This window comes from Maylandia zebra, linkage group LG22, assembly GCF_041146795.1.
Source record: "Maylandia zebra isolate NMK-2024a linkage group LG22, Mzebra_GT3a, whole genome shotgun sequence".
NCBI classification, from domain to species: Eukaryota; Metazoa; Chordata; class Actinopteri; order Cichliformes; family Cichlidae; genus Maylandia; species Maylandia zebra.
Window position 1 is genome coordinate 9,323,057 of NC_135187.1, and position 26,221 is coordinate 9,349,277.

The 26,221-nt window shown below is 39.5% G+C and overlaps 1 protein-coding gene across 5 annotated transcripts; it reads right to left on the reverse strand.

The window, feature by feature from the left end:
• ago3b (argonaute RISC catalytic component 3b) lies at window positions 1-25,583 on the reverse strand. 5 transcript variants are annotated; one of them, XM_076879546.1, is made up of 20 exons: window positions 25,523-25,583; window positions 24,714-24,952; window positions 18,743-18,914; window positions 18,452-18,572; window positions 17,327-17,535; window positions 15,243-15,379; window positions 13,691-13,825; window positions 13,438-13,525; window positions 13,194-13,341; window positions 11,747-11,866; window positions 11,514-11,657; window positions 9,387-9,520; window positions 8,941-9,125; window positions 8,583-8,742; window positions 7,191-7,281; window positions 6,324-6,518; window positions 5,895-6,029; window positions 5,203-5,304; window positions 4,589-4,788; window positions 1-4,239 (listed from the first exon to the last, which is right to left on the reverse strand). In XM_076879546.1, exons 2-20 carry the CDS (start codon window positions 24,730-24,732, stop codon window positions 4,131-4,133), a joined length of 2,604 nt encoding a protein of 867 aa, XP_076735661.1. In that variant the 5' UTR covers window positions 24,733-24,952; window positions 25,523-25,583; the 3' UTR covers window positions 1-4,130. The 5 variants fall into 5 exon arrangements, with proteins under 5 accessions (XP_076735661.1, XP_014266709.1, XP_014266710.1 ...); XM_014411223.3 differs by lacking the exon at window positions 25,523-25,583 and adding an exon at window positions 25,265-25,389; XM_014411224.4 differs by lacking the exon at window positions 25,523-25,583 and adding an exon at window positions 25,176-25,357 and having other exon boundaries at window positions 11,535-11,657.
• Between the last annotated feature and the right edge of the window lie 638 nt (window positions 25,584-26,221).

Genomic DNA, 26,221 nt, shown 5'->3' on the forward strand with positions numbered 1-26,221 from the left:
TTTTATACATAGAGTATTTATTCCAAAAATTAAATATGACAAATTAAAAAAAAAAGAAAAAAAAGAAAAAAAGGCTCAACTTAGGACCAGGATCAGGTGAGTGTTAAGACAAACTTTAAAAGTCCTTTAACATACAGTTGTACTTATTAATATCATAAATTAAGAAAAAACAAAAAAAACAAAAAAAAAAACATTTTCAAACTCAAATTTTTTTTTCCTTCAAGAATGATATGCAGCCAACCTTCAGAGGCATCTAAAGATTCATTCATTTTGTGGGGAATCCCTTAACATGGGAGACGGGCACTCGTGGAGAAACAAAAGCTCTTTGTCCAAGTCTGTAAACGTCTGAACTTCGCATTCGAAAACAAAATGAAGTTTTCATACAGAGACACCCAAACACGGAGAAAAAGGAAGGCCGGCCAAACCGATTGCACAGAAATTTTACAGCTGCTTCATTATTGCTGTCCATTTAAGAATGAACACACAAAACGCCAACCGAGGACAATATGCAGTACGCCTCACAGAAATAAATAAATATGCTACATCATGTCTACACTGAGATATTCGTTACCTACGAGTCATGAGTGCTTCTTACCCAACCCACTCGCCCAAGTTATGATTTGTATTACTGAAAAATGTTTGGTTTTAGGTTGTGCTCGAGTGCCCGTTCAATAAACCAATCCCTGCAGGCCTTTTGGTCCTGTCAGCTCAAAACGGATAAATTCTGCATATTTTTGTGTTCTTGGCATACATGTCAGAGGTATCCACACACATTACAGTATTTCCAGGTATTAATATATACGTATTAATGTAGACTCTGGGCTCAGCACACTTTGAACATTTTTTTTCCAGCACCATCAGAAAAAGGCACAGTCTGTAACGGACAGGAAAACAACCCCCCAAAAACAAAGCCTCCTCTCATTAATATGCAAAATAAAAGGTTTAGTATATGAATAAAAATCAATGTCCTAAAGCTTCTCAGATGAGCTTTTGAGATGATAACACAAACAGAGTGTGCGGAGGGCTGAGGATTCATCTGATCGCTCTATGACAAGACAAACCTCGATCACATACATAAACCTAAATTTGGAAAGTTATCGCAGACCTCTACGTTATTAGTTATTAGGCTTCTGCTTTAAATAGGACTTTGTTAGAAAAATAAGCAATACATGTATTTCATTATTAAATGTAAATATAAATATGTTTTTTTTTCTTTAAAAGGGGAAAAAAAAAAAGGCATCTGAAGTCCTGTGGCATCACTAGTGGAGAAGGGGGTTCCTGTAATAAGGCTGTCTAAAGGTCAACTTACAGAGACGACCAGAGCACCAGCAAACAACGTTAAATATGCCCGCCATTACTTTTGCTATTGTTCAAGTAAAAAGCAAACAACCCCCCCAAAACAAAAACAACTAAAAGAAATGCTGGTAATGTCTGACATTAAGAAACAGCCTCGGCCAAACATAAAGAAACCTAACGAGCACTTCTCTCCCCCGTGAATTTCTGTTAAGTGCAGTAAAATATCCTTTTTGCGTATAAATATACAGTATTTATGTTTATCTGCTGAAATATTAAATAAAACTCCTCTTATAGCAGCTGATTCTGGTGACACGTGGCAAGGAGAGCGTCAGCACTCACCCCGACCAGGCACATGGGTTTGGTCCAAGGGATGAAACCTGAAGGCTTCATGTGTGTTAAAGTAAACTGAAGGTTTGAGATGAGCAACAGCCTGCGTGGGGCTGGGTGTCCAACAATAACAGCAGTGCAGAGACGTCAATGACGGACTAAAAGTTGAAAAATAAACAAAGATGTCAACATCACCACCTGCAAATCCAAATAGAGGAAAAACCCTCCAGGGGGAAAAAACAAAACGTAAAGATAACTCTGCTTTTGAGAAAAGTGTCATCTTGGCACTCAAACTGCAACGATTAGTCGATTTTCGGGGCCAATTTATATCAACTTGTCAGATACTGGTTTTTGTTGTCATTATTTCTTCCTCTTTTAAATAAAGCTCTTTCCATAAATTTTTCATGTCTGGCTAGCTCAAAATGGATGGGATGCACCAGATAAATACTGGCCCTGCATCAGTGATTATAGCTGCTGAGATCAGTCAGCAGGGCCAATAGCAGCTGATGCATTGTGCATTTTTATTTAATTTCATTATATTTCAAGGAAAACACGTTACCGTTCTTCATCATACATGATAATGAACCACACATATTTAGATTTTAGACTCTTGGGGGCCAACAAAAGAAATTTGATGCATCGCCCTCAGAGTTTACAGACTTCTGATTTATTTTTTTAAACATGCAAATGACTGAAAATAAGGCCTTTGTAGCTGCACTAATCCAAATTTGTTTGTGAAAACAAATGAGACAGAAACCAGCAATAAAAAGCTGAATTTCAAAGGCTGGGACAGCGAATCCTTCTCAAACACAAAATTTATAATCTCGTTTGAGATTGTTAAATACATTTACCAAAAAAAGGGAAAAATAAATAAGAATCAAAGCTGCTGCCTTGAGTTTGATCATTTCATCATCGGGAAAACCAGGTTGGTGAACAGTGAGTGTATTTTTGATGTTTTTAGCCGATGTAAAGGTTTTCTTTAGTAAATAAACCAAATGAAATGCATTTAGAGGTCTGGAACCAGGAGACCAAAAGCACCATTTAGAAAACATCATGACCAAGGAGAGCGGTCAAGTATAATTACTGTTCAAATCATCTATGTGCCGAAAAAAAAGAAAAAAAAAAAAAAAAAGATTAGCTGTAAAAATCATGAAAACTATTTTTTCTGGTTAACATGATGAGTCTGTAGGACCTCAAACATTTTTCATATTCAGATCTGTGATTTAGAAAAACAAAAAACGCAGCAAACATTAGCAATCACACTTGGCTGGCGGTAGGATCATCTACAATCCAGTGTGCTGTGTGTGTTGTTAACAAATCGACTGTTTTGAGGCACCCAAACTGTTTCAAAAAGACCTTCCATCCCACCAATTGTTCAATTTCTAAACATATCAGGCACTTTAACAACACAAACCTCCTCAAACACAATCAGACCTCATCACGACCGAGCCTCACGTCTGAGGCATCAGTCCTACACGGTCACCAGAATGTCAAATACTGCACATTCCTGATTCCATCTTCATTGTCACTTCCCAGATCTCATTAAGAACAACACAAATACTCATGAAAACACACCTGCGCTCTCCATTTTAACACGTTATTGCACTGAAGGAGTTCTTCACAACTGAATCGGTCAGTTTTTTTTCCCCTCTCTTTAAAAGTAAAAACTGGGAAAAGTCCAAAGGTTTGTGGTCATCTACACACTATTGCTGTAAATTATTCTTAATTTAAGTTGAAAAAGAAAAATCATAAATAGTCAGACAAACAAGAACAAAGTCCATTTCATGGCAATGACTTTGAATCTTATATAGTTCTGTTTATGCACCTCGCCTCACAATAAGGCGACAAAGCCTCAAAACGGCTGTACGTGGCTCTGCTTAGAAAAATGAAGATTTCATTCAGTGTCTGTGTTGGTAGAGTGCAAAGTTATGCTGCTTACTGTCTGGCTGACAGACTGAGGAACCACACAGAACTGGCTTAAAGGGAGACAGAAGAGAAACCACTAAGGCAGCCCGCCCATTTACAAAAGGTGCCAAAGCTAACATGCTGCCACGTCGATCACACATTTGCTCAGAGAAACAACACAGACAGGCTCTAGAAAGCCAAAGAACAAACATGAACATTAGGCTCAACATGAGGTTACAAAGCAGGTCAGGTCCTCTGTGATTCTACCACCAATGCACCAAAAATAATATATTTTTTTTGATTACTGGCTGCTCCACCATCCTTTAAAACCCCAAATAATCCCATAAAAATAAAACTGAGTGTCTGTAAAATGCAGAAGGCGAGGACACGGCTCACGGGGAGAATGAGATGGAGGTCCGGAGCACCTTGGCTGGTTTCAGATTACATAACATGGCTGGACTCCTCTAGGACATTCCTACACAGCCGTCGTCGTTGTTTGGCTTCAGCAAAGCTGCGCCAGCACAGAGTCACTCCGGATCAGGAGGAAGTTGGGCACTAAGACTGGCTGAGTAACTGGGAGGTGGAGTGAAGTGGAGGGGTGTTTAGGCGAAGTACATGGTCCTCAGTGTGTCGTGGTGGATCTGAACAGCCTTGGCCAGAGCCTGGGGGTCCCTGCCGTTACTCTGCCCTGAGACATGGCTGCCCTCCGCACTATGACAAAAAAAAAAAGTTATTAAAAAAAAATAAGTACAAGGATAACAAAGGTATACAGAGATACCTGAAATGGTTAGCCCCCAGAAAACCTATGGTACTATGATTATTTAACCCTCACTGATGCTGTTGTATTAAAAGTCATACTATTGGCCTACATCAAGCTACAAAAACTACTACAGAGATAACAGCAAAATATTAATGCTAATTTGGATTGACTGAAACAAAAAGGTGATCATATGAAACTGTTGTTTTCGAAGGGTACAGGCAATATTAGGCATTAGAAGTTCAAGTCCTCTGGGGTTTCATGAAAAACACAAATACAAACATTAAAATATTCGGGCCCCACCTGTCATGCTCCTTGTCGACCAGGTGGTAGCGAGCGCGGAAGGCTACAAGGTGAGCATAGTAGGCAGGTGCTGGGATGGACACGGAGCGTGTGCAGCGGACGTAGGTGTGGCACAACTGGTAAGTGAGGAGCTGGAAATCGTCAGCGGTGAAACAGTTGTCATCCCATAGTACGTGGTAGTGAGAAGGACGACTGGTACCCTGGAGGGAGGAAAGCGGAGTTAATCGCACCCAGGAGAGAAAGCAGCTCCAGCGAGAGGCAGCAAACAATGAGCGGCTAAAATTAGGTGAAGCTGGTAGGCCTGTGTGTTTGACAGTAACAGGGTTCCCTTCTCCAACAGCTGCTGAGGTCTCAGTTACGCAGTAGAGTGAGAGGTGTAGTTCTTAGGGAAATGCTTCAAACATGAACATGAGTGAAAGAGGCAGATTCCAGGTTTAACTGACAGGTGGCAGAAAGGGAAATTAATTCTGGTAATTAACAAGTAATGATTGATCAACACGTCACAAGCCAAATAATTTATTTTTTTCACAAATGAGAGACGTGCTCCAAGATTGCCTTAAAGTGAAGCTGAAACAAAGTCACCTGAAAGTTTGCGTCTGTCCTTAAAATCTTACCTGGATTCCAGCGTGACTGCAGAGGTAAAAGTCAAACTCGTATGGGTGGGTGATGTCTGTGTCCACTGTGGTGCCAGCAGGAATGTTTCCACTTCGTCCCACCTTATAAGAAGAAACAACGTAAAAATATACTGGTTGAAAATAATTTGAGTTTATTTATTACAAAAGCAAGTCTTTTTCAAATATGCATTGACTGGTGTCCAATTACATCTTTTAATCTTATCTTTTAAAGATCCCAAATCTATTTCAAGAGTACATATGATCAATTTGTACATTTATAATTTCATCATCTCTCTCTCTCTCTCTCTCTCTCTCTGATTATGTACTCCTCCTCCTCCCCCCTCACACCTCCACCTCAAGCCTGATCTCCTGAACTGAAGTCAGGGCTCTAATAACCAAAAACGTGCATAAACATTCCTATTTCTTTCCAGTATTATCACAATTACTTATTGCCAGCAGATTAAACATGCAACCCTCCTGTCTCCAGACACCTTACAGTGATTTGACTAAACATCATCAGCTGGTTACACACTGTACCTTTAACTTAAAGTTACAGGTTGTTTTTCCATCCAGCTTTCCATTAACCATTACAGGCCATTGTTTCCAGATTTTAACCACATTATACAAAAACAGTAAGTTTCTAATATGACTAACTAATTAACTCCTCGGAGGAGTGGTAGTTTATTTCTCACCCGCTCAGTGCGATCTGCGCAGAACAGGCGTGTGTGATGGCGTTTCTGCACGACGATGTAGGTTATCCCGGGCTGGTATTCCTTCTCGAGACTGATGCATGCCTCCCTGATGGCCAGCAGCTCATAGTACAGCACCTAAACACAAAATAATACAGTACACATTCAAAAAGTAGATTTTAGAAAATCTTATTACAATACAAGTGGGGAAAAATTACTTATTCTTCGTATCTGATGTGCACATTACCTGTTACTAATTTTAGTTAAACATTCATGGTATAACAAATAAACAGCATTTCTTTGGTGTTATTTACCAAATAATAAACAACTTCGTGTACAAGTTAAATTGGTGTTTATGTGGTGCCTGAAAGAGTTTCCACCCAAAGGAAAACTAACAATAAGCCTTGAACAATATATTTTTTTTTAAAGTACCTGTCTGAACTGGCCCTCTGACACTCCATCCCTGTAGAAAATGATCCTTGTTGGCTTGTAGCGGGTCGACTTGTAGAACTGGATTAAGAGCTCTCTCACCATAGAGGCCAAATCCTGGATGACCTCCTGTCTAGGCCTCTGGACCCGCACTGTAGCACAGTACCTGCAGGGGTGGGCATCCATACTGCCTACCACCTATAGGAGTGTAGACAATTGCAAAAAACATACAAAAAACAAAACCCTGCCATCATTTTCTGTTAAAAATTCAAAAGTAATACTTTAACCTAGCCAATTAAATAGTATCAACAGTGCAAATAATCTTCAACAACATTTCTATTTATCCGATACATTTCGGCCTGTTTTGTGACTCATCACTGCAAACATGAGCCCGAGAACAAGTACTCAAACCACTATTAACAACAACAACAACAACGATTAATTGCTTTTTAAAAGGTCCCCACAGTCAGCTGACTGTAGTCGCAGCTTGACCTCACAAATCTTAAATCTTGTAAGAGGAACTAACACTCTGAGCCTGTGAAATGCTCTTTAGTGCTCTGTATTCAAGTACAGGAATTTTAAAATAAATCCAAAGATCTACTGAGAGTCAATATTAAAAATAAAAAATAGGAATAATGTGAGCTTGCTTAATAGAGTGAGTTAATATCCTGGCTGCAGCCTTTTGTACTGCCTAAAAAGATTTATCCAAGCCGGTAATCAGGGCATTACAGTAATCCAAGCACGATGACACCAATACATGAATAATTTTCTCCAGTTCAGCTAAGGAGGGAATATGTTGCAATTTATAAGTGTTTCTTAAACGAAAGAAACCAGAACAGGAAAAAGATGTTTCCTGACGAGACGACTCACCGCTGCAATAGATGGCTTCTTTCCATCTCCTGCAGGAGGATGAGTGACATCAGCCCCAAGGAAGATGATAGGTTGCTGAAACACAGTGGGTCTGGAAGTAAGAGAAAAGAAAAAAAAATTATCTACCAACCAATGTGTCATGAAATGACACAGATCAAACGATTTTTGGCAAACAAACCTCAAGGAGAAAAACAGAGGAGAAAAAGCGCCAACTGTTTTCATAGTTTTAAACTTTGAAACAAATAAACATTGTAAATCATTTATTTCACAGCTTTTTCTAGCTCATAATGTCATAAGCAGTGTTGGGAAGGTTACTTTTAAAATGTATTCCATTACAGAATACATGCCCCAAAATGTATTCTGTAACGTATTTCGTTACGTTACTCAATGAGAGTAACGCATTCTGAATACTTTGGATTGCTTAATATATTATCATGCATTTTTACAACTACGTGAACTATTGCTGTGTGATTTATTACTATTACTGGAGGTAAAGGGACCTCTGGCTAATAGGGCTCATAGCCGAAAAACTGGGCTCGTCAGGCACTCTTCTTGGCTGCAGTGGTTATTATTACATTTACATGCTTCCAGCTCCCGTTTTTGCTCGATGACAACTCTACTTTTTGACTCTCCTTTTTCTCCCACCTCGCGCTCACAGACACATAACGAGTATGGCAGTCCATTCTCCCTGCAGCACGGACTACACTGCCCATGAGGCTACATTCTTTAGAGCAGGGGTGCCCAATCCCAATCCTCGAGAGCTACCGTCCTGCAGCTTTTAGACGCATCCTTCTTCTGACACACCTGAATCAACTGAATGGCTTGTTATCAGGCCTTTGCCAAACCTGATGGCATGCTGAAGAGGTAATCACACCATTTGATTCAGCTGTGTTGGAGTAGGGATGCATCTAAAAGCTGCAGGATAGTAGATCTCAAGGACTGGGATTGGGCACCCCTGCTTTAGAGCGATACCTGTAGCATTCTGCCTATTAGCTTAGCACAACAACAACAAAAAGGCGCTCTCTCACCCAGGAAACACGCAGAGCGAGAGCGTCACCCTGTAACGATGGCAACCGCAACGCTGCCGCCTGGAACTACTGTCAAACAAAACCGAAATGGTCCTGACCGCCACAATATGAAACAGGAAAGTACCGCCGTGTAATCCATTTATTTCAACAAAGTAACTGTATTCTAAATACCACCTTTTTTAAACGGTATCTGAAACGCAATACAGTTACTCATATTTTGTATTTTAAATACGTAACGGCGGTACATGTATTCCGTTACTCCCCAACACTGCATATAAGCACTTCAGTGAGAATGTGTTTAAAAAAAACCAAACAAAAAACCATCAAAGTCTGTTAATTTCAGTTTGAAGTTTTGTGAGCTTACCGCTGATGTGGAACCAGAATGTTGTTGATGCCTCCCAGTTTGACATTGATCTTGAGGCAGAGGTTAGAGAGGGTCTGAGGGGACGTTTTTACTACGTTCTTCACCTGGACGCATTGGGTGGCCATGCCGAGGAGGGTGTCACCCACCCGCTTCACCTCAGCTGTGGGTAATCAGAAATATTAGTCATCCTTTTACTCTATGCAGGCATGCTTGATAATCATATGTCAGACATATAAAGCCATTTTCTGCTTCGATAGAGTTTAACTTCAAAATCTCTTTTTTTTTTTTTTTTTTTTTAAGAACACAAAGATATTATTGTTAAACAACACTTGGTTTAGAAATTAAAAGATCTTTGTACCATAGACTGGTGTTTTGCCAGGTAGGATCACGATGATGAGCTGTAGTCCAGCGTAGGTGTTCTTCAGGTGTCTAAACATGGGCTCCACGCTGTCAGCTCCCTGGGCATATTTACAGAAACAGGGCTGGCCTTGGATAGGCATCCCAGCATCCTTTGAGATTTTCCGCAGCTGGTCAGTGAAGCTCCTGAAAGAAGAAGGGGGGGGGGAAATTAAAGTTTAATGAGCAGTATGGTTCTGAAGATTAACAATCCGTACTTAACTTATACCTCCATAGAACAAATCAAATACCTTAAATAACCAATGAAACTTTGTTTCAGTTTACTTTTTGAAACTACAACAAATTGTTACTAAATTAACTTCTAAAGCAAGTCTAACATATGTATATCCACTAAGTGCTGTTTCACAGTTTAACCACTTTGTAAATAAATAACCAAACCAAGCTCACTTGAGGATCTCTTCTCTGCACTGCCTCTGGGTGGCAAAGCAGGCGATGGCCCACATCTTGATCTCCACTCCAGTGTGAAACTGCTTCCCTCTCATGTCCCAAACCCCGTGACTGGGTGTGGCCACTGTGCGGTTCTGCAATGACAGTGTAGGGTTGATCCGCTGGGGCTGGCAGTCACACAAACAAATATAATACATGGACAATGACAATGTATGGATTCATAAAACGTAAGCAGCTAGTGGGAGTGACTGATTGGCTCATTATTTAGTACGGTAATATTTTTGCTGCTTTTATTCTTTCTTTCGTCATGCACATGCAAAGGGAAAAAAATTAATTTTATGATTGACATGCAAAACAGAGCCACTAAAAATAAATCAACATTATCTGTGTAGATGATCTCCCTAAACAGCATTCACAAGTTAAGGTGTAATTAAACAGAAATCACAAACATGTTCAGAAAGATGAGAAAATGTTAGCTGAATTAGTTTGTAGTTGAACAGTGGAAGCAAATTAAAGATGATTTCTCCTCCCAGGGTTTTCTCCACAGGAAAACTAGCTAATTCATTTACTTAATGAAATTAGTAAATTAAATTCATTTACTTTTGTGTTGCACATCTCCACCTGCTAGCATCTCCTCCTTTTCACACAATTTTGGTGTCAAGAGCCACAGATTTCGTGGATATTTTGGAAAGTATTGTGCTTTGTTAAGGATGGATGATAACTTTTTTTTTTTTTTAACATCATGTAAACATTTAGAGTTGTATTATTGTGGATGATGTGGTACGGCATAGCCGTTCTGAAGTGAAATTCACCTGCTTTATAAATGTTTTTCATGTAATAATTCTGACTATGCGGCACACTGACCTTTGAGAGAGAGTTGCATAACTGCACATTTTTAATCATAAGAACAAATCTTTTTAACATGAAAAAATATACACAATTTGCAAAAAACAATCACCAACACCTTCACATATATGAAATCTCATGGCTGAAATACATGTTGGGGAACGCTTTCTGTCAGTCAGCTCCTTTCTTCATCCTCAATTTAGGTTTATTTAACTTAAAAGTAGCACAAAGGTGTGCTAAAGGGGGCAATTTTGCTTCATTTCTGGTTTTGCTGCTTCTGTGTTGGACTCTGCATAGATAGGGTTCAAACAGCTGATCCCAAGTGCAGCAAAAGGAAACCAGGTGAAGCAGAGGCTAACAGGTGCCACAAAGATTGTACCCCATTTGTGATTGTCAGTGGAATCAGGACGATCCCAGGATGCCACTTGGTTTTCTCAAAGCAACGGCAAGGACTTTTTTTGGCTGAACCTCATCTCTGCTGATATTTCCTGGTGCAAATTTGCCTCATTACACATACTTTCTGCAACTGCGCTGAAGGAAAACTGTGCTTCTAGTTTGTTGCAAACACGCCATAAGACCATACTGTTTTGGTTGTGTAGGTTGTTTCTCCCCCTCAGATTTCAGGCCCCTCTTCTACGAAAGCAGCGTCCAGTTTGGATTCAGGAGACAGACACACTCTACTTTTAAGATTAGATTTAACTTTTTTTTGATAAAACATATAGTTAGGGCTGGATCAGGTGACCCTGAATCCTCAGTTATGCTGCAATAGGTGTAGGCTGCTGGGGGATTCCCATGGTCCATTGAGTATTTCTTATTCAGTCATCCTTTTCCCAACTCACAATGTGTTAATACACCTCTCTGCATTTAATCATTGGTTCTTATTAATCTCTGTCTCTCTTCCACAGGATGTCTTTTGTCCCGTCTTCCTCCCCTCACCCCAAACCGGTCGAATCAGCAAGTCGCCCCTCCCTAAGCCTGGTTCCTCTGAAGTTTTGTTCCTGTTAAATTTGAGTTTTTCATTCCTACTGTCACTAAAGCTCTTGCTCATAGGGGCTCATTTAATTGTTGGAGTTTTTTAATAATATAAATCACCTTGAGGCGACTGTTATGGTTTAACGCTGTATCAATAAAACTGGAAAAAAAAAAAAAAAAAAACCCCAAAAAACCCCCAAAATCTCTTCCTGTGGCTAAGTGGAGGAAATCCTGTTGTCTGCAACACACACAGAGACATGTAGAAGGACACACACATGCGTATGAAGCGTGATTTAAAGGGGAAGGTACCATAAAGGGTTCAGAGCTCACCCTGCCACCATACTGCAGCATGGGGGCTGGCAGGACTCGACCCGTCACCTGAGCCATCTCATCTCGCACACGGAACTGAAACTCCTGGACAAACGGGTCGGCGTCATAGTTTGCACTCCGCACCTAAGAAGGGGACAAAAGTCTATTTATTCAAAGACACCAAAAAACTAAATCTCCCATGCTGCATTACTTTTGGCCTACAGGACACTCACCAGCCTGCTAATCTCCTCTTGTCTGTCTGGTGCAGAGCGGGCTGTGGCTTTGATCATGGTTGATGTTTGGTTGTCTGTTAGCTTTTTAATACAGCGCTGTCCTGCTACAATGTTGCACACCTGAAAGTAAAAACAAAAGTGTGGAAGCGGTTAATCAGCTGCATTTCTCAGGAAGGTATTGAACCCAAACGAGTCACTGACAAAATGGAAACTACAGTAGACCGACTGCAGTGGAGTTACATATCTCACATTTATATCTTTTCTGTGAAATTTTAATCAACTTGTAAAGCTATATTTTACATTTTCATGTATTTAACAAGCCAACTACCTACTCAAAAGAACCCCTTTCTAAACTTCCATTAGTTGGAGAAAACAAACAGCATCACAAGATGGATATAATGGTAAGAACAACAAAAAAAAACAAAACACAACCCCCCCCCCCCCCCAAACAAACAAACAAACAAACAAACAAAAAAAAACCAACAAAAAAAAACAAACCCTCCTAATTAATCCTGTATTTGGGAAATTCTTTCAGTTAAAATGATAGTGTCCTGACTTATTACAAGTTTTGAGTTTTCCTGTATGATCTTAATCATCAAGAAACCGTTCTCAAACCAGGGTAGTTTACACAAAAGAGAAGGCCCAATGCTGCTTAACACCATCCATCCTTCTCAAAGGAGACAGTGGAGCTTGTTGAAGCTGTGGCTTGAGCCACATAGTGTCATAGACCAAACTTATTCAAGGATTCTGGTATTATAATACTAAAGGCTTGAAACGTTAAACATGAAGGTAGGCTACCCAAGATGAGGTAGGTTAATTTTTTTTAATATGACCTACCTATTGAGTAGTAACATGCAAACTGAGCCCAGGTTCAATAAATCAAAAACAAGTAGGCCAGATGAGGACATGGCAGTGTTTCACTGGTAGTGCGCTGCTCTGAGTGTTAAAAATAATGTGTCAGTGCCATTTAAAAACAAACAAAAACAAAACAAAAAAACCCCATTAATGTAGTGCGTTTCTTGTTATGAATCCAACACAATCATTGTGAGCTTACTGGCCAAACAGTCGACCCTATGACCCTAGATGCGAAAAAAAGCTCATTTTCTAAAACCTTTATTTAACCAGGAAGTGAAACTTGAGATTAACAATCTGTGTTCATAGGGTGTCGTCATCCAACATAGGCAGCATTAACCTAACATTCTTAGATGCCAACTTCATGGAAACTCCATAGAAGGGCCCTGCCAGGTTTAAACCTCGCAGTCCCAAGAATTCATGTCACAAAATTCATTTAGACCTCAGGAATCAACGTGTGTCGACTGTCTTTTGTAGAGCGAGAAATGCACATTGTTCTCAATCCCAGTAGCAAGTAACCTCTAATGATTTAAAATCCAGAGACTGTTCTTTTAGGGTTTTAGGGCAAACTCCTACGATCAACATTAGTTCTTACCTCTAGAGGCAAGTAGGTGTGTTTCTGTTCCTGTCCCACCTGCAGACAAGGCAGGTGGGGATATTTCAGCTGCAGATTGTACTTCTCTCTGAAGTACTGAGCCACTGTGCGCTCAACTGTTTGACCGTTCTCAAGCTGCAATGGAAATCTGAGGATTTGAAAGTAACAAGAATGTGTTATTGTAAGCCAGCAACAGCTTTGAGTGCGAGTTAACATCTACTGGGGGAGCAATATGGAAACGTACGTCTGGAGGCTGGCAGGGCGCCGTGTTACATTGCAGACTCTGTACTTCCTACGCATGGTTCCACAGTGTGTCACTTCCACTTTAAGACCTGTAAAGATTTAAATGATAAGCAGTTAGCTCCCCCCCAACAGTGGAACTACTGATACCTCAATTACATACACGATCTTAAATTATCTGCAGCAATAAACAAAATGTTATTACTGTGACACTGTGATAAAAAACAAGCAGAGGCTGTCACTCCTCTGTGATGTACCTTTGATCTCTTTGGTGAACTTGACCCTGTGGGAGTCTGTGAGAGGGCGTGGCTGCTCGTCAATGTTGTGAATGTCCAGAACCTCACACATGAACTGAATGACTGGCTGGGCTTTGTAGAAAGCTGTGGCTGACACTGAGAAAACACAAGATGAGTTAGGACAGTCAAAATGGTAGGCCAGAAAGATTCATTTTCAGTCACATAACCAAAAGTTACTTTTGGGAAAATCTAATTGTTGCAACTTTGACCAGTGCCACAACAACAAATCAGATCAATATAAGAATGGTGAAGCCTTATGTAGACAGCCAAGACATGCCGAATTGGTTTAGAGGCTTTGATTAAGACAAAAAGGGAAATCTGAATTTGATTATAAGTCATTAAACAGCTGGACACCAAGAGCTGTAGCACATTCTGGATTTTGTTGTGACAAAACAGTAACAAATACTGAAATGTCTGCTTTTCCTAAAATTTCCTAATGACATTAAAAGTTAGTTTTGTGCTTTTACTATCGTGCCAAAAAAAGAATTATAATACGCAAGTTAATGTGCATACACTCAGAAGACCTTTCCAAATGTAATGAAATGTAACACAAAACATCCAAAGCTTACCAATTAACATGAAGAATTCAACTAGAAGAATTAAAATCAAACTGAAGTTTACAGGAATTTGCAAACCTGCTTATAAGTCAAACAGGTCTAGAGACCAGTCAGTGTGGCCTTTCAACGTGGCAGGGATCACTGACTGGTTATGGATAGGTGACTAAGGGGAAGGCAGAATTAATTCCCTGACTGGCGAGTGGTTGCTGGCAGTCTCCGAAATCATTTGCAGAGAGAGTACAGCAGCAAAAACCTTCTTGTGATGGCTTTGGTTGCTAGCAGATTGCTCTGGTTGCCCACCGAATGCATGAAGACACCAATTTGCTTGCCAACACTCACGAACTACCCACACTGTGATAAATTCCTGAAAGTGTGACGGAAACTGAAAACAGAACATTTGTCATCAAAGCAATAGACATACCTTTTGAAATAATTCAGCAATAAGATGCAACTTTTACTCTGAAGGCAAACATTCTTAGCCTCTGTCACATTATGAGGTTCCACTACTGCACTGCAGTGAAACTTCCAAACGCGTTGGTCCATAAATTGCATCCTCCACGCAAACTATGGGCAACCGCAGCAATCTGCTGGTGACCAAAGTAATCATAAAGCAACTAGTTTCATCTAATGACTGCCTGCACCATTTAGCGCCCACTCACAACCAATCAGGAATCATATTTTCTTTGAGTAACTGGTTGGCAGCCATTCCCCAACCTGCTAATCTGTCTCCAAGTCTGTGTGACTAAAAAGAAGACAGCTGAAAAAAAACTCAGAAAAGAGAAAAATGGTAAAACTTGTAAAAATTTTAAGACCTTTACTTTTGTACAGATTAACTAGTGGTAGTTAAGTTTAGTGCACACACAGTAACAATCATGTCATCCTAATCTGGGCAAGAAAGCATATGCGTATTCACTACATGCATTCCTTTTAAATGTTCCTGCTTTCACCATCCTTACCATCAATATTTAGCATCATCTTCCACATGGCTGGCCGTACTGACTGATGGAAGCCGAACCAAACTTCTCTTCCTCCACCTAGTGGATGGTCATAGTCCTTTGGGGAGGAGAAGAAGGATCTTCCAACAGGGGTGTACCTGGTGACGATGTAGAGGACACGCAGAGGTAAGCAGGGAACAGAAATTACACTTACTGTGATAGGAAGCGACATTCCCTGTGGAGTTCACTGGGTACAGCAAAACAAGCCATGAGTTTCATGTCTCAAACCACAGGAGGCTCAGAGGGTTTGTGTTCATGTTACTGAAAGTTATTTTGGTTAATGGATTCACCAAATGACACATCCCAAGGTAGATTACATAAAAAGATGCTTTTAATCCATCTCTGCATGTCAAATTCAAATCCCAGTGGGGTCATCTACTAATCTAAAAATACATCTACCTGAGGCATTGTAGATGAAATGCAATACATGAAATGCAGCATTTCAACCACAAGAGAGTTGCGGTTGAAATGCTGCATAATAAATTAAGGGAGCTGTATATCTCCAGGATGCGAGCATCTTTGGATCATATTTCCTGACTTGAGAATTAACTAACAAAGACACTACTCACATGTTTAATTCAGATTACATTATTTAGCCTTTACAGTTTTTAATCACTTAAATGTAAAATGCAACAGAGTAATGGCAAACAAGAAGCAAAGACATTCTGACAGAAATAGGACAAATGAACGAAATCTATGATTAAATTATGCAATAAGATGGCAAATGAACAGCCCTAAGAGCCAATCAGCTAGGGCTGCACGATTAATCGTTAGAAGATCGCGATCTTGATTCATACTTATGTGCGATCTCATTTCCAAATGACAACGATTTAAAAAAAAAAAAAAAAAAAAAAAAAAAAAGACGACGACGACACCGCATTTTGACCCGGGACGTAATCTGCATGAAAACAAGCGCTCACTCTTCCTTGTGACGTGTGATGCTAAAATTAGCAGGGAAAAAACGACGGAGAACACGTCAGGGATGACGAGAAAGTGACAGGAGAAAATCTGTCCCGGTCAACCACCCAAACATCAATAACGGGAACCTTATACAGCGCTTCCCCCGTCGAACTCCCGCAGGCACAAAGAAATTACGGAGGCCATCACTTATCACCTGACCAAAGATATGGCTCCCATCAACACTGTGCAAAACGAGGGATTTAGGAAAATGATCAACACCCTAGACAAACGCTACACAGTGCCGTCCCGCAACTATTTTTCTATTGTTGCACTACCTGCTCTATACACGCAGTGTCGAGCAACGGTGGAGCCGGAATTTCAAGCAGTACAACATTTTGCGGCAACAACAAAACGTAAGACATTTGTTGTTTTTATGTTTATTGTTTTTATGTTCAGTTTCAACTGTTACGAAGTTGATGTGCAGTTAATAAGTGCAATAAATATTTATACTGGAAAAGAGAATCGAGAGAATCGTGATCTCAATTCTAAGCCAAAAAAAAAAAATCGTGATTCTCATTTTATGCAAAATCATGCAGCCCTACAATCAGCAAGGTCAATGGGAAAAAAGTACATTGTTAGGACATGAGTACACAGCTGAGCTTCGCAGCAGTTTCAGCTGTGAGGTTGCAGGTAAATCTACTTGTTTTCATAAGAGCTTGGTAAGTGTACTTATTCTTATTGTATTCAGAATGTAATTTAGCATTTCATTTGCTCAAGTGCTTTGGTGGAATTAACCAAAGATGGCGAGGACAGCATGATGGATTGAGCAATTTATGATGCTATAACCTTATATATGTAAACTGCAGAATAGTTTAGAGATAATCTGCTGGATTTTTAAACCAGATCATCCTTCAGAAATTAAATAGAACAATTCAGACAAAGGCTTCAACTTAATATCCAGGAAGTTTCCAACTGAATGTTTCCAATTGAAGACACTTGCTAAACAGTAGACATCAATGCCAGTTATTTTGAAATAACATTAAATAATTCGAACAAATGTTTCATATAATTTTCTAGTTGTTCAGTTTAGAAAGGTGTTTATCAGCAAAACAAACCTTCACACATGTGCAAGACAAGAAACTCACTTCATGGAGGGCAGATGCCGAAGGACAACATCCACAGCATGAACAGGGTTAGTGCTCAGAGGTTTATCCAGGTCCAGTGGCCCTGGTGCTCCGCGTCCTGTCAAGACTTCATGTAGCATGTGCCAGCTGACTAATGACACAAATTTAATTGAGACTTTAAAAGGTCGGTCCTTCCCACCTTCACCTGGCAGGGTGACATCCAGATCAACCTGTTTAAGAAAAGAGAAAAAAAAATGATACAGGGGTTATACTTAATCAGTGGTACCAAGTGTTGAGTTCTCATTTCTCAATTAAAAGACAAAAACTTCTAGGACTCTACAAAATATGACTTATTTATGATGATCAAACTTTTTGCCCTTAATTTGTGTGTGTGAATAAAAACTATCTGTACAATCATGTCACATTGGAGCACTTTATGAATTTCATCAAAAGTGGGCCTAAGCATAAAAGTGAACATGATGTGCTTATTCGACAACATTAAATCCAATAGCAGGCTAAAACCAATCAGATAACATCTGAGTCAGGCGTCATATTTAACTGACATCGCTTTATGCAAGCAAGTTTCAATTTGACTTCTTTTCCGTGCTTTCTCTGCACATCTCTTTGGTGGGAGGGACCAAGACTTGAGTGGAGGTGAACAAGATTAGAAATGAAGAGGGGAATTTATTTCTAAACTGTTAAACAGCTTTATACTTTGATATAACCCCATGTCCAGGGTAAAAGGTTGCTGGAGTTAACTAAACCTAAACTTGTGTATTTAAAACTAGCTCAAATTTAACCCTTTCATCAAAGTGGTCACATTTGTGTACACTGCCTAATTTGATGCTGGGAGTACAATTTATTTGCATTCCAATTTCTGCAATTCCAATTTGTTACATTTTGCTTCTGATAATGCCTACATTAATTAATAAATAAAAGACTCAAGCTCACATCAATAAAAGTGAAAACTGAACTAAAACTCTGGTTACCAAAAATAAGAACCACCTGAGCAGGTGAGTTTTAGACATACAAATGCGTACTGACAAGTTCAACTCTCGGGCACTAGAAATCAATATCATAGATAAGAAGCTGCTGACAGGTGCAACCTAAACAAACCAACACCACACAGAGGATCTAGTTTCTTACCCCACCAGTGGCCACAGGAAGTGGGCTCACAGTGTAGAGGCTCTTCTTCCCATCATAAACTGGCAGCCGGTCACCAAAGATGGTCACCTTAAAATGCTGCACCATGGAGTCCACTACCTCCCTGCAAATGATCACACTGCAGCGTCACTATTAATGTATGCATAAAAGTGTAGGTGTAAAATGCAAAGGAAAAGTAAATAATGTCCTGTTAGTTCTTCTGTAAAAATCTACACAGACAGTAATGTTAAATATGAGCCAAATTACCAAATAAGTTTGGGGATTTTCCCTTACCTATTGACCCGCCGCGGGCATTTATCAGGCTTAATGTCCACCTCATACAGGTAGACATCAATCTTGGGGATTTCCACCTGAAAACAGTTGGCCAGAAGCTTGATGGATTTTCCAAGGGTGCCATAGCCCGGTCGCCGTGGCAATGTGAACAGCGCTTGGGCTTCAACGGCTCCTAAAGCAGTGACAATAAAATTATAATTATTGTTTTATTCCAAAATTAAAGTAGCCAAGAGGCCACAACCTTGGGCAGTTAATACAATGAATCATTACAAGACAACTGAAATAAAACCATCAAGATGCTATTTCAATTTGACAGCGGTGTCTGTCCAAAAGAGACACACCCTTCCTTTGCAGTAACCCCCAAGTCACTCCCAAGCTGCAGGATTACTTTAGTCTACATTTATCTATATTTGTTTATTTTGTTAATTATATTTTCAGCAGAAAAAGCTCAAAGGAATGGAAACAGTTTTATGGACATGTTAAACAACAGCAGAGTTTTAGCTTTTACCGACTAGTATTTACTGTAAATCTAATCTCACTTCTCAATTTTTGCTCTTATACACAAATGTATTCAGTGTACGGTAAATTCATACAGCACTTATTCTTTGTACGAAAGCACATAATCTATGTTGCATTCACACCTACGGCTAGTGTGGAATCACCGATTACCCAGATGTGCATGTCTTTAGACTGTGGGAGGATGCTGGAGTACACCGAGGGGGAGGAAAGGCCCCCACCTACCAGGAGGTTCAAAACAACCTTCCTTCTTGCTATGAGGCAACAGTGCCAACCACTGCACCACAGTACCACCGAGTGTAGAGCACCCTTACAGAGAGAAAGGCAAACTGAAGGAAGGAAGTGGTTAATAAGGAGGAAAAGTGCAGACAGTGTAAGCCGGTTCTGATGGTCAGGGATGTTAAGCATTGCCTCATTTTAAACCGACAAAACTGAAAGACACAGACGAACACTGCGATTCCCACATCAATCTGATAATGGCCGTAGGAAAGGTTACAGAGTTGGGTGACATTTTAAAATAAAGACCAGCTTGGCGGTCACAGATTTCTGACTGACATGGCCTTTGCCAGACAGGAGAAGGCGGCGAGTGACACACCACGCTTATTTGACATCAATTTTCATAAAATACCAAACTGGAAAATACACATTGAAAGAAAAAAGAAAATGACATCACACAACCACACAATTTCCACGAAAGTGACTCAGAGGATCCGCAAGACAATGTTTGCGCATACATACACAGCTGAAGCTGTAAAGGCACCAAGACTTTGAGCACTTGGTTGCTGCTGAAATGAAAGTGTGAATCAGAGAAAAGAAATTCTACAACAGTGATGAAGTGAGGACTATGGCTATGAAATCAGTGCAACTGAGAAACTGGGGGTTGAAAAAGTTAAACTGTTTCAAGTTCTGAACTCTCATCTGGATCTGAATGTGTGATAAGGAGGCATTATTGACTAAAACAATACACTTTCTGCATGATGGTTACCCCAGGTTGTTTTATTCCCTTGTGCCATTCCCATGGTGACGGCACCCATGCTGCCATAATTCTCCATGGTAACTACAACCGTGCCGACAGGAGGAGGGAAGAGCAGGCCAACATGGATTTACCTTATTTATCCCTGAGCTGCAATGAAGAAGGAGAAAAAAAAAAAAAAGAAAAAAAAAAAAAGGTTCTTCCTGAGAGATATGATAGCTCAGGCAGGTAACAGGGTGCCCATTATCTATTTAAGAGCCATCAGTATAGCAAAATAAAAGATCAAAAATGTCAAAATCATGTATTCTATTTAAGCTTTTATAAAAACACTAGTTGGGTATATGTCTATTCAACACAAGGATAAGGATTACTACACTTAACCGAAACTAGATGTGAAAAATTAAAAACAAAAAAATAACCAAAAAACCCCCCCAAAAAAAACAAGGGGGGGGGGGGGGGGGGTGAATTTAAATATGTGCCGTTTTAAAAAAAAAAATGAATGCAATTTCTTTTCGTCTTCAGTGTGAGTATATGACCCGGGTTTTTCCTGCTTTCAAATAAATTTCCAGCATCTATCAAAGAGGTTTTTCGTCTTTGACTAAAGAAAATCACAATTACGAAATATTTTAAGATCCCCCCCCCCCCACCAGTCTGGTTTAATCAACTGAAATTCTAGTTCAGCTAAAGGCAAAAACTAAAAATAATAATTATAATTAGACTTCTATTCAGATATCGGACTCTTCTATCACTTTCCATGGTTTTTATATGTAGTTTATTGGACTAATAAGTTCTTACATGCAGTCGCCTCTCCAAAAAGCTCCATTCTGAGTTAGGAATTACCCAGAAACTTTCAGCCCAACAAGCTTCGGAGTATGGATTTTGTAACCGAAGTGCTGACATTTAGCTCCATGAGTATTTGGACAATGTCACAATCTTTGTAATTGTTGCCCCTTTGATTTTGAAGCGCACTGTGATGGTATAAACTAACAACATATCATTAATGTACAGCTTTAATTCAAGGGGTTTAATAAAAGCATCTTTAGGATTTAATTATCTTAATACAGTCCCTCATTTTCAGAAACTTGAAAGTAACTAGACAATTGACTGACAAGTTTTGTTTTGTTCCCTTGCATTCTTATGAAAAATTAAGGCAAATAAGAGATCTGGAGTTGATTTCAAGTGTTGAACTGAAATGTCCATTACTGGCACTTCCAGAGGACAGGCAGCAGCTACTGCACCAGTAATGTCCCAAAAAGACAAAGGCTCACTTTAGCCTGAGCAACAATGGAGAGATTAATAACCACTTATCAGGCTGCTTCAATGTACAAATGCACCACACAACCAGCAGCCACCCACACATGGCTGTAGTTAACCCACATATTTTAAAAGAACTCCACTGATGAGATACTGTACAGCCACCACAGCACCAACACTGGAAGCTAAAAGTTTTAAAGTGCATCCTGGAATAATAAAGCAAGTGTTGGTTTAATCTCCTTAACTTTATAGGACACAAGTGTTTAAATAGTTGTGGTGTGAATATAATCTGCTTAATTAAGCAGGCAAAGTATGATCATCAAGTAGAATTTAATAGGCAAAGCTGAGTCAATCCTCACGTGCAGAAAAAATAAAATCTGAAGATGAACTCTTTTTAATGTCTCATTCTCAAGTTAATAAATAGGTATGAATTGTTCAAACATCTTATTACCATCACACTCAACATCACAGCTCTAATGAGGGGAAAACTGAAAGCAGGATTACCGCAGGATAACTTCAGCCTCAGTTTTTATTGTTACAAATACATTGGCATGGTTACCAGCTCTGCAAATATAACCCTGCACCAGAGCAGATTATGTTAAAGATTAGAGATCAGTGCGTGACAAATTACCAACTACTGGCCAATCAATTCTATGAAAAGTAGCATCACCATTAAGACCTCTTCTGAGGGAATGCAAGGGAGTCAAACATTTCTTTATAGAGCATCTAAAGTTTGTCATTTTCCTGATGAGCCTTGGTAAGAAATACATTCTCTGAAGCAACATTATTCTGTGATTTTCATACTAGCTGCAAACAATTAAAATTTTATTATTCTAAAACCCTTAATATACACACTCCCAAGAGAAGCAGATGAAAGACTAGGACTTAACAGTATTGCAAACTTTTAAACAGAAATTCAATGCCATATGAATAATTCTGTCTTAAAAATGGAGCTGCGACACTCAAATCTGTTGACAAAAGAGCTTGCCATTTTTTCTTAAAATACACTTCAATTAGACCAATATAGTAGCACTTTTTCAGACTAAAGTGAATTTCATGTTGCCATGCTTCTGTTTGCATAGCATAGCCTATGCAGAGTGAAGGATTTGGGATACGCAACCTATAAAGACGTGCATGCATGCAGTCAGTCATGCAGTTGATATTCACCTTTGTGTGATCATTTATCTTGACTGCTTATGTTTGGTTAAGCAAAGTCAAAACAAAGATCCTGGGTATAATAAAATTTGCATTGTATTACAGAGCCTTGCTTACTGAAGGAAATAAACAGATACTTCCTGTGTTTAACTTATTAAAAAAAAAAAACAACAAACTTTCCAGAATGAAGTCTAAACAGGATATGAGAGAACCACAATAACTTCACTTCCAAAATATCTGTGTACTGCATTACAAAAATTAATAAATAAATAGAAAAATTATAAACTGAAGCTGAGCTGGGGTTGTGCCGCTTACAGCTTAAGGTGCTGTATAAAGTCAATGACATTTATCAGTCTTTGAGACTCCAGTGAACCACTCCATTAACTGCAAATAGGTTCACAATGGTTCCAGGTTTTCTCTGTTTTAAGAGCACATCAATGACTCACCCAGGAGGTCACAGATCCCAGAACAACAAAAACAACCACCAACCACAACAACCAACAACAAAATACTGGGCAAAAATGGCATCCATGGGAGAGTTCTAAGAAAAGAACCACTGCTGAGCTCGTCTTACATTTACCACCCTTTACTACCATTGCTACTTCAGGACTTTGATGACTTGCCATAATTGAATTCTGAATCCATTAATTCTGCTCTAACAAAATGCTGAAGGAGAATGTGCAAAGTACACCAGCAAATCCAACACTGAAAGACTCTACAAAAAAAACAAAAACAAACACCAACCACAAACATGAAGGTTTTGGAGTGACCTTAAAGTCAGAGTTCGTGCTTAAATCTGATCGACATGCACTGGCATGAACTTAAAAACAGGCATTCATTCTTAGAAGCCCTGCAATCATGAGTTAAGACAACCCCGTAAAGAAGAATGAGTCAAATTTTGAAAGAGTCATTGCCAGTTATGGAAAATACATGATTGCAGTTCTCACTGCCAAGGGTGGCACAGCCCATTACTCTGTGGTAATGGATGGTTTTACTTTAATAAATTCAATAATTTCAAACCTGCAATTTATCTTTACTCGGGTTCTCTTAATCTAATATCAGAATTTGTTTGATGAGTTGAAACACCCAAACCTGAAAACATGACCAAAAAAAATATGAAATCATTAAGGGAACAAATACTTTTTCACAGCAGTGTATTTACAATGGTGCCCTGGCAAAAGAGAAAAAAGTAGTGCCGGTATGTCTGAAAACAGACAGACACGCTGAAGTGAAAAAGTTTATTGTTAAAACTTTTCAGGCTTGAAAAAGGCCCAAATCTGAAACGGGTAAAGGGGATGGAGAAAGTATGGGTCAGCTTCAATGAACCAGTCAACATCTATACCTCGTCCCTCCCAGTCCACCACTGGACTTTTCCCAACACAATCATTAACACAGAAACTGCTACCCCTGGCAAAAAGTAAATTGATTTATGACCCTCCATGCCTATCTGATTCATAATTAACAAAGACAGCAGTTAACTAAACATTATTCAGTAGGCTGAGTAACTATGGCAGCAGTGTGGGTGGGTGGGTGGATGGATGGATGGGACATACCCCCTCCCTCCCAGTCTTCAAGCACACCTGGTGGCATCACCACCTGCTTTTGACAACCTACACAGTCAAAAAAGAAACCCGTGAGACTGGTTTGGGGGCAAACACGCAAATACTAAGGGGCTAAGTTTGCCTTTAAGGGTTTGTTAATACAACATTTTTCAGGCTTAGGCAACAGCAACTCCTTGGTTATGCTTGGGGTTCAAACCCAGTCTAAGAAAAACTGGTAGAAAACCACGAGGTCAAATGTCTCCCTTGTGCAAGGCGCTCAACTGACCGGTAATCTCTGGGAACAGACACCACTGAGCTTTTTTTCTGTATGATAACCTGAACACTTTAAAAACAAAAAAAAACAAAAACAAAAACGTATGACACCAAATTGATTAAAGGAAAACTCCTAATTCAAAAACCTGTAATGTTAAATGTATGAGAAGTACCACATACGGGCTCAAAATAACTCGGCAGCACCTGAACACCACATTAGCACATTTAGGCACGGTGGTTAGTTAGTCCGGGATCCCACCTGTTGTTCCGATTTCCATTCATGGGGGTGTCTGTCCGGATGAACCGGCACTTTATGATCAATAATCCTCGTAGATTAAAATGTTCAGTGTGGTTCCGCTGGCCCCGCACGCATCAGCCAAGCTCCGCCGTTCGTGATATCTTCTCCCCGGCTTCGTTCGGTGAAGTCGAACCGGGCCGCTTCGCTGTCCCGTCGGTTAGAAGTCTTCTTGTCTCCCCACTACACCTGACCTACATAAACTGGCAGATTAAAGTTGAATGAAATGTCTTAACTCCGGACTTTGGCGTTGTAACTGAAATAAGAGCAGAATTATTATCGGTGTTAAGCTTTTTTTTAAGACACGAAGTTGGTGAAATGTCTACGGTAGCGTTAGCAACTGTGTGTAAGCTAACGACGTTAGTTAGCTTTAGCCAGCGACAACTAACAGCTAAATGGCAACCCGAGATTGACATTAATATTTACCTGCTCGACTGCTGAGTTTACTGTCAAGTCTGTTTAACGTGACAATCCCGATTTCAACTTTTTTCAAACAAATATAAGAGGCTCTCTACCTCGGCGTCCTCCTCAGCGTCGGCGATAAACCGGTCTGAAATCTGCTCTTACGCCGCCCTCTGTCATACTTAAGGGAACGCTAACGGGTACGAGACATAGCAACTTCCGGGATATTCTTTCAAAACAAAATACTTATTCAAGTCTTCTTCCTCCTCTTCTTATTTGTATTATGTGTTACAAACATTGGGACTCATTCTTTAAAAAAAAAACCATACACACAGGCTAAAATTCATGAAACTCATGTTACAGAAACTTACACAAGTAATATACGTAAAAACACTCAGTTTAAAACTTTTCAAAATTACTTCTCAAAAAACTGCTGAGTCCAGAAGGTCTGTGTATTGCGTTAACCAACTGAGGCTGAACTAGGGTCAGGCTGCACCTTCACATAATGCTTATATCACATGATGGTGCAGTGAGTCAGTCTTAACTCTATTTAATCAGGTAGTCATTAAGAACACATTCTTTTCAACAGTGTCGCCCAAAAGACCTGTATTATTGCCAGTTTTGATGTGTCTAATATTGACTAGCTGAGACCTAATTAAGGAAGGCACAAAGGGCACAGGTGCAGGGAATTAGAGACAGGAAGAAGTGACAGTTTTTCAACAGTGTGTAGTTGTTGGTTCTTTTGAGAAAGTGGTGCTAACTGAAAAGCTATATCAAAACTTAAAACACAAAGTAACATTTTTTTCTGTATTGTACGTTGAATAGCATTTTCATTTTCTGCAATTTTCTGCTTCTAATCCACTATATATCACATCTTACTATCCTTTATTGAACATTTGATCCACCACATAGATTGTAGGGCATAGCTAGTGCATGTTAACAATATGATTAGCACCTTCAAATTAAGTTTCAAATATCACTAGTGTTCAAAGAGAAACTTTTAGTTTCCTTTGTTTTTTGTCTGCTAAAATGGTATATTTTTAAAAAAGACAAACAAGATGAAAAGATGC

Bases quoted from the DNA above. Each gene is read 5' to 3' on its own strand.
- ago3b (XM_076879546.1), bottom strand. The intron at 18,573-18,742 runs GTAAGGGAAAAT...GATCATTTGCAG, and splicing joins TGCCCGCGGCGGGTCAATAG to GGAGGTAGTGGACTCCATGG. The intron at 4,240-4,588 runs GTGGGGCCCGAA...TTTTTGTCATAG, and splicing joins GTCGACAAGGAGCATGACAG to TGCGGAGGGCAGCCATGTCT.